Source organism: Marmota marmota, unplaced genomic scaffold, assembly GCF_001458135.2.
Source record: "Marmota marmota marmota unplaced genomic scaffold, marMar, whole genome shotgun sequence".
In the NCBI taxonomy this organism is placed as follows: Eukaryota; Metazoa; Chordata; class Mammalia; order Rodentia; family Sciuridae; genus Marmota; species Marmota marmota.
The window spans coordinates 674,731-683,559 of NW_026000102.1; the positions used below are offsets into that span (position 1 = coordinate 674,731).

An 8,829-nucleotide genomic window follows, 5' to 3' on the forward strand; every position below is an offset into this window, starting at 1 on the left:
CGGGTGCCCAGCCCAGACCCACCAGGTGAAGGAGGAGCTTTGTGGCTCCTTCCTGGTGCCCCCAAGGCTGGACTGCCCAGGAAGCAGTGCTGGACTGCAGGGGGTTGGGAGCAGGCCGGGTTCTCGTGCCTGAAGAAGAGAGAGATCAGAATGCCACCCCAGAGCCGCCTCTTCACCGCTTTGGGTAGAGCCACACTGGCACTGTGGGGTCCACAGCCTCTGTCCAGCGGGCTGCCACTTAGCCTGCTGACCAGTGGCTTCTCTGTACCTTGGCTCCCCAGACATGAGCCAAACTGCTTTCGTGGGGACCTGACCTGTGTCCCTCCCTAGTGCTCCAGCTGGGCTGCGCCAGAGCAGAGGAACGTCAGGCAGCGGTCACAGGCCGCTGAGCCGCGGTGACTAGCCTGCTGCTGGCCAGGAGCTGCCTGAAGGCAGGTCTGAGCCTGGGTGGGGTCGCCAGGGCCACCTCCATGGCTGCCACCCTGGTGCTCTGTGGCAGCCCCGTGGTGGTGGGCAGTAATCCCTTGTTTTGTTGATTGAACAGGAAGACCCCAGTGTCTGAGGAACCGCGAGTCCTGCTTTCTGCCACCGTTGCACAAGACACCATCTGCTGCTACAGACAAGGGATCCTTTGGAAGCACCTACCCTTTGTGCCTTGTGGGGGACAGTGACGCAGAAGCGCTTGTAGATGCCAGCTTGCATTGGAAGGAACGAGTGTCCCGTGGGGAGGGAGGGGCCGGTGGACCTGTAAGCCTTCCACTCAATAAAGTGAACCTGTGCGGAGCGTACTTGAACTTGAACTCACTCCTTCCACACACCCTTTTCTGTCCCAGGAAATAGACCCTCTTTTGAAAAGACTCTTGTTTAGGAAAAATTGTGTTCTTTCCTAATTTAATGTGTTCTTTCTTGAATGAATTCTAATTTATTTTTGTTGAGATCTGCTGGGTGGCTTTGCCTCCGTGGGAGATGGTGAGTGGTGTCCCTTCCTTGGGAGGCCCCACAGTCCCAGGGCTGGGGCTGGGCCCCTGGCGGCTGCCCCACCCACTAGAGAGCACGGTGCCATCGTGTCCTCCGGTTTGCACACCGTCTCCCTATCATGAGCCTGTGGGGACCTGTGGTTTTGTACTTTGGGGCTTTGGGGGAGGTGTTGTACTTTCTAGCAGTTGATGATTGTTTGGTTTTGAAATACCAAAGCTTTTTTGTTGTTTTTAAATAAATCTCTTTGAAACCTCCACGACTGGTTTGTGTGTCAAGAGCCCTGTCCTGTCCTCTCCCTTGCTGCATTGCTGGGTGGCCTGAAGCAGGACACTTGCCTCACCCAGCTCTGCAGGCCAAGGAGTCACCTCAAGCTGTGTTGCTGGCCACCTTCTCAGCTGGGGGCTGCCTGGTGGCCACAGTGGGCTGACGGCTCAGAATGCCTTCTGCTCCTGCCTGTCCTGCGGAGCCTGGCCACTCTGGCCTGCGTTCCGGCCACAGGACAAGAGCAGGAGCGAGTCCTGACTGGGCCACTGCTGGCCTCTGAGGAAGCCAAGATCAGGGCCCTCGCCTCTGCGAGGAGGAAGCTGTCCATCCCAGGGACTGGGAAAGGACTCATTCAGACCTGGCAGTCCCTCACTGCGGGTCCCCAGGGTTGGGCCATCGCCCTGGGTCCCCGACAGCTGTGTGCAGCATGACTCCACAGGAAGCTGGGCTGCAGGCTGGAAGCTGCGCCCCCAGCAGATGGTGCAGGAGAGGAAGCCGGATCCTCTGCTGCGGTGGCCCTGCTTCTCCAGCTGCTCAGTCCACGGCCCTCCCACCCCTCTGGTTGGTGCAGAGCGCAGACAGGCCATCTTCCAGATGAGGCTGCACATGGCTTGCCTGACTGGAGCCTGCCAGTTGTCCAATTAAGCTGGAAGCTGCTAGACAACGGCCACACTTGGTGACTCTGACTCACTGTTGTACTTGGAACCAGGCCTGTGGAAGGTTCCCACGTCCCTGGTGGCTGAGGAAGTTCTGCTGAACGTCTAGCATTAAGTGACAGCTCTCAGTTAAGAGCTGCCCGTGGCGTTAGGTGTTTTTCACCCACATGTCCCCACTGGGAGGAGGCTGCTGGAGTCCAGGCCTTGCATGCAGGATGACCTGTCAAGCACCGGGAAGTGCACCCTGGCTGGAGGTGCTCATCTCCACCAGCTCCCCGCTCCCCACTGCCTTCCTCCAATGGCACCTGGCAGGGCCTCCAGTGCACCATCTGGCAGAGAGGAGAGACTGCCAGTCTGGGTGGGGGCAGCCAGCTGCTAACCTGAGTGGGCCTGCCCTGCCTGGGCTGCTGGGTGCAGGAGATGTCCCCAGCCTGGTGGGCCGGAGCAAGGCCCTCCCAGACCCCACCATACTGGCACCTGACTGCAGACCCCCAGCCTCCAGAACTGTGAGGGACACATTTCTTCTGCTCATAGGGTGCCCAGCCCGTTTTAGAAGCCAGAAAGGACAAAGTGCTTCCCTCGGTGGAAGTGACAAGCCAAGAACAGAGGCACACAGGGTCTCCAGGGAAGAAGGGGCCTTGATTTTTCTTGCTCAAGAGTCAGCAGCTTCAAGGGACCCTTGGGACCCTTGGGACCCTTGGGAATGTTGGTGAGATTTCCGTCACTGTTTCAAAATACCTGAGAACATCAATTTAGGCCAGGGACGGTGGCCCACACCTGTAATCCCAGCAGCTTGGGAGGCTGAGGCAGGATGATCATGAGTTCAAAGCCAGCCTCAACAATGGGGAGGTGCTAAGCAGCTCAGTGAGACCCTGACTCTAAACAAAATAACAAAATAGGGCCGGGGTGTGGCTCAGTGGCCCAGTGTCCCTGAGTTCAATCCCTGGTACCAAAAAAAAAAAAAAAACCAACTTAAAAAGAGGAAGGCTTGTTTTGGTTCCTGGTTTTGGAGGTTTCGGTCCCAGTCAGACGGTGCTATTGCAGACGGGGCAAGGTGGCACATCATGGCAGGAGTGCCTGGTGGTGCAGGAGCTCACCTCCTGTGGCTGGGAAAAGAGGAGGGGCCTGCTGGGGTCCCAGTAGGCACGTCCTCCATGACCTCACTCCTGACGTTTCCACCACCTCCCAACAGTGCCATGGGCTGGTGACCGAGTCTCCAGCCTTTAGGGGACTTTCAAGACCTAGATCACAACAAACGCAGGCCCTCTCTCCCTCCCGAGGTGGGGGTCTACGGCTTGTCTTAGATTTTCCTCACTTTAAAATTAAGAACTGGAGCTTCTGCATGCTGGCCCTTGTCTTTCTTTCTTTCTATTTTTTAGTTGTAGATGGACACAATTATCTTTATTTATTTATTTTTATTGTGCTGAGCATCAGACCCAGTGCCTCATTTGTGCCACTGAGCCCCAGCCCCAGCCCCTGGGCCCTTGTCTTTGGGAACCTTGCTCCTAGGCAGCAGGGGCCTGAGCTTTGCAGGTCTGGTCAGGGGGCTGGCAATGGGCAGCCACCCCACCTGCCCTCCCTAGAGCAGGGAAGCCCGGGCTGAGAAGGCCCCACAGCTGGGGGCGATGGCTGGGCAAACAGCCGCGCCCTGCACAAGCTCCCTCCGCTGAGCGCTCCTGTTCCGGGGAGTCGCTCCTGGGACTTTGGCCAATGGAAGCTTCATGTGAATCGTTTATTTCAGTGAATGTCCACTGAGAATCTTCTGGCAGGCCACGCATCTGGCCCTTGGGGAAACAAAGGGAGGAGGTGGCACTTGAGGAGCAGCTGCCGTGTGCTTGGCATTTTGCCAGCTTAAGTTCCATGACAGCAGTGGCTCTCTCTGTGACTTTCATCCAGGGTAGCCAGGAAACGACTCACTGAGTGACATTCCTGCCACGTAACCCTCCTGTTTCTATTAGGACTTGGGGTGTTGCAGGTGACAGAGAAATTCATGACAACTGGCTTACCCAGGAGGGAAGTGTTGGCTCGCAGGTCAGTAGAGTCCAGTGGGAGCTTTAGGAGTGGTTTGATCCAGGACTCAAGTGACTTCAGGAGGATGCAATTCTTAGCCCTGCTCCATGTTAGATTGGGCTCATCTTCTGACTGGCTACCCTTGTCCCTTGTGGTTTAAAAAAAAAAAAAAATGGCCACATTTATCAGGCCTGATGGCGCCCAAGCCTCAACTCCAAAGGAGTCCAATCCCGCATTCCCACCCAAAGCGCTGAGGCTCACCTCTGATTGGACAGCCCAACCTGGAGCCAATCACTGTCACTATTTACATATGTAAATTAGGTTAGACCAACAGGACATCCCAGCGCTGGGATGGGGTCAATCTCAAACTACTGGACAGATAGTCATAGGAGAAAGGTGGTTTCCCAAAGGAAAGTCTGGACAGTCTAATGAGGAAGCAGATGAAGGCTCAGGGCAGAGTGCAGTCTCCCATATGCCATGCAAGGTGAACTTTGGTCCCTTCCAGATGAGGACAGTGAGGCTCTAAGGTGACGTCTCTTGGCCAAGTCCCACAGTCCGAGGAGTTGGGATACGCTCCCAGATCTGTCCAGCTCCAAGCCAGGTATCCCCTCTGCTGGCCCCAATTGCGGGGACACATTTTGAAAAGAGTCACGTGCCTATTTGTCCTGAAGCAGCACCAGTTCCACCAGGCAGGGACAATACCCCTTTCATCCAGGAAGGTCTCTGGGTAGGGCAGGCCCCAGAGCCTCTGAGAGACGGACGGCAGGACGTGGTGGACACTCCAGCTCATGAGCCTGATGGGGGATCCCAGCCCCTAAGTGGCCGGGATGTGGTCACTTATTTGGCTGGATGTGGTGAGGAAGACAGACGCGGGGACCGAGGGCCGTGGGGGTCGGCTGTCAGGACTGTGCCCAGGAGCAGGATGGCAGCTCCTGCCTCTCCTGGAAGCTGGGGCCTGCCCACACCTCTGACCTCCCAGGGTAAGGCCATCGAGGAGTGACAGCTCGAGGGGACGCTCCCTTCTCCTCTGATGGCTGTCATAGTCGTAAACAAGTTTTACAGCCTCCTCCAAAACCAGTGGTGCACGCCTGTAATCCCAGTGACTCAGGAGGCTGAGGCAGGAGGATGGCCAGTTAGAAGCCAGCCCAGGACTTAGCACTGCTCCCAGTGAGACCTGGCTCAGTAGTAGAACTCCCTGGGGTCAATCCCCAGTTCCAAACAAAACAAAAACAAAGTAAACAATCCCACCCCTCCCCCCAAAACAAAAACAGAGAGAAGGGTTGGTTTACCTCCCATTTACAAATGAAAACCAATGAGAAAAGGGAGCTTGCAGATACAGGTTGCTAAGGAAGCCTGGGTGGGGCCTTCCTTGGCAGGTCGACTGCTACCTGGGAAGGAGGCTCCTAAATCCTGGCTCCTGGAGCCTCTGGGTCTGCTCAGTGGGGGCTGGGACAGCTGTGGCTTCTCTCAGAGCAGGACTCTGCAGGTCCCTAAGCGGCACTCCAGGGAGGTGGCTGTGAGGGCGCTGGGCAGGGAAAGGGGTCCTTCAGGTGATCTAATAATAAGTGAGCTAAACCTGTGAGCCCCACATTCCCACCTGTGAGAAGGGTCTAACGACACCTTCCAACTCCATCTCCACAGACTGGCTGGGATCCGGCCTTGACACCACCGGTGAATGGGTGTGTTTCAGCAAATTCAAAATCTCTCCCAACACAAGGGGGATCACCACATGCACCTGGGGAACAGATTGGCACCTCCAAACCTGGGCTCCAGGGGCAGAAATCAGGGGCCTGTGAACTCGGATCATAAAACCATCTTTGTTTGTATCACCTTTGAACTTTCCTTTCATTCCTTATTTTATTTATTTTTTGTTCTGGGGATGGAACCCAGGGCCTCCAGTATGCTAGGCCAGCCCCCTACCGCTGAGTGACTTCCCCGAGCCTTAACTCAGACATTTCTGATACAGGGATCAAGCCCAGGGGCTTTACCACTGAGCTACATCCCCAGCTTTTATCTATCTTTATTTTTTAATATTTCTTAGTTGTCAATGGAACTTTTGCTTATTTATTCATATGCAGTGCTGAGGACTGAACCCAGGGTTTCACACATGCCAGACAAGCGCTCTACCACTGAGCCACATCCCCAGCCCCCAGCTTTCATTTATTTATTTATTTTTGTGGTGCTGGGGATTGAATCCAGGGCTTTGTGCTTGTGAGGCAAGCACTCTACCAACTGAGCTATATCCCCAGCCCCCAGAGTTAGTTTTTTAAATTTTGATACAAGGTCTTGCTAAGTTGCCCAGGCTAGCTTTGAATTTGCCATCCTCCTGCCTTAGCCTCCCGAGTTGCTGGGATTACAGGTGTGCCCCACTGCATCCGGCCATTGACACAAACAGAAATCACAGATATGTTCTTGACACATTATAGATGTTACAAATATCTTTAAATATTGCTTATGCTTGTCACAACTTTGATATTATGGTAGTCATCATAACTATTAATAAAGAAGCACAAATGTTACCGTATCACGAATTTGTTTTTAGAATCTATTTAAGCCAGGCATGGTGGTGAATATCTGCAATCCCAGCGACTCAGGTAATTGAGGCAGGAGGATCCCAAGTTCAACAAGGCCAGACTCAGCAACTTGGTGACACCCTGTCTCAAAAAAAAAAAAAAAAGCTAGGAATGTGACAAAGTGGTAAATTGCCCCAGGCCAAATTCTAGTACCAAAAAGTAATAGAATATAAATATAAAGACAGGGGCTGGGGTTGTGGGTCAAGTTGTAGAGTGCTCCTCTAGCACATGTGAGGCACTAAGTTCGATCCTCAGCACCACATAAAAATAAAGATATCGTGTCCACCTAAAACTAAGAAAATAAAGTATATAAATAAATAAAATAAATACTCAGAACCCTTTAACAATGGATCATGTTTGACTTATACATAAATAGTCCAATAGTGTAACGAACCTCGACGTATCCATCACCCATAACCATCATCTCAAGCCTAAAACCTGCTCAGCCTCACTCCATCCACTTCTCCCCACTCAAACAAATTATTTTGAGGCAAATCAAAGAAAATGCCACTTCAGTTGTAGATATTTTTGCACATATCTCTAAAACAAAAGGAGGTAAACAACCCCTTGTAACCACAATATGACACACATATCAAGAAATTAAGAATAATTCCTCAATATCAATATTAGAAATGAAGCTGTCTCATAAAAGTAATCTATTTTAAAAATAGTGTGTTTAAAACAGGATCCAGGCTGGGGTGAAGCCCGGGGTGAAGCACTTGCCGGGCAAGTAGGAGTGCAAGGACCTCAGCTTGACGTCCAGCACCATCAAAAAAAAAAAAAAAAACCACCAAAAAACCAGTTTGATTATTTACCATTTACCAATTTTCACGATAAGGAATGGGTTTTCTAGCATCTTATACGGTGATCAGTTTTTTTTTTTTAAGTATTTTTATGAACTCAACGATTTAAACATACTTGTTATGAACTTGAGGATTTAAATGTATTTGATATGTTTGAACCCTTGCATTTCTTAATCTTGATGGTCAGATGACACCACCTTTGCCCCACAGGCACCTCTTCAAGTTAGTATGCTTCCTGGCTCATGCCAACCATTTCCCCAAGCAGCCAGACCTTTGAATGAGGCGATGGTATTTGGAGGCCATAATTTGGGTGTTTATTATACCAGGTTGTTTTAATTTTGTTTGTTTGCAGTGCTAGGGTTGAACCCAGGCCTTGCACATGTTGGGCAGGGGCTTGACCACTAAGCTACGCCCCCTGCCCTTACACTGGGTTGTTCTTTTTTTTTTTTTTAGTTGTTGATAGACCTTTATTTTGTTTATTTATACGTGGTGCTGAGAATCAAACCCAGTGCCTCACACATGCTAGACCAATGCGCTACCACTGAGCCAAAGCCTCAGCCCTGGGTTGTTCTTAAAAAAATGTTTTCATAACTATTTCAATATAATTGGTCATTTTGTAATCCAATGTATTTTGTTAATTTAAAACCTTTCCTTGGGGCTGAGGTTGTGGCTCAGTGGTAGAGCCCTTGCCTAGCATATGTGAGGTACTGGATTTGATTCTCAGCACCACATATAAGCAAATAAATAAAGGTCCATTGAAAACCAAAAAAATAATAAAATAAAATCTTTTCCTAAGCAAAGGTTCATGTGCCATGGGAGTCCCTAGCACAAACCAGTTTAATACTCCTGCTTGAGGGCTATTAAAGTTCTCGAGAACCCAAAGAGAGCAGTGGCCATCAGCATTTAGTCCTGATGGGACTAAATCAATTGGTAATCTCCAATCTTCCAGCAGCTGGCCTGGGGGAAAAGAACAACCTTTCTCTGGCTGAGTTCGGTTTGGAACCACCACAGCTCGATTGGACTATGGCAAGGGCCTCTGGACCCTCCAGCCTGGGGTGAGTTTATTGCACCAGTGATCCAAGGGTCTCAGAGGAGTTACAGCCCTATTACCCTCGAACTGGCCTCTCTACTTAGGAAAGGGAGAGCAGACCACAGGGTCGGGCCCAGAAGGACAAATGGAACCCACACAGGGAACTTCAGGATAATTCCCTCTGGCCTTTACTGGGACAGACCTAGGTTCCCCCACTCCCAGTATCCAACCTCTGTCCCCTAGAAGCTAGTATCACTAGCTGGGTTTCTGGCTGCCTAGAGAAAAGACTACACTATACTCCTCAGCACCTCTCCCAGCCAGGTGAGACCGTGGGACTATATTCTGGCCAAAGAAATTGGCGAGAAAGGGGCTTGGCTAGCACGTGCCAGGAACTGGGTTTGATCTTCAGCATCGTATGAAAATAAATGAAGGCATTGTGTCCATCCACCACTAAAAAAAAGAAATTGGAAAGTTCACATACTCTTGAGTTAATTAAATCCATTGTAACCATCACC

The 8,829-nt window shown here is 51.3% G+C and overlaps 1 protein-coding gene across 1 annotated transcript in view; it reads left to right on the plus strand.

The window, feature by feature from the left end:
* The window catches only part of Kiaa2013 (KIAA2013 ortholog), a 5,466-nt gene extending 4,234 nt beyond the window's left edge, over positions 1-1,232 (plus strand). The window contains exon 3 of the mRNA XM_015501292.2: positions 545-1,232. Within this exon, the coding sequence (XP_015356778.2) occupies positions 545-562 (18 nt within the window). The 3' untranslated portion in view covers positions 563-1,232. The remainder of the gene's footprint in view (positions 1-544) is intronic.
* Positions 1,233-8,829: the final 7,597 nt, after the last annotated feature.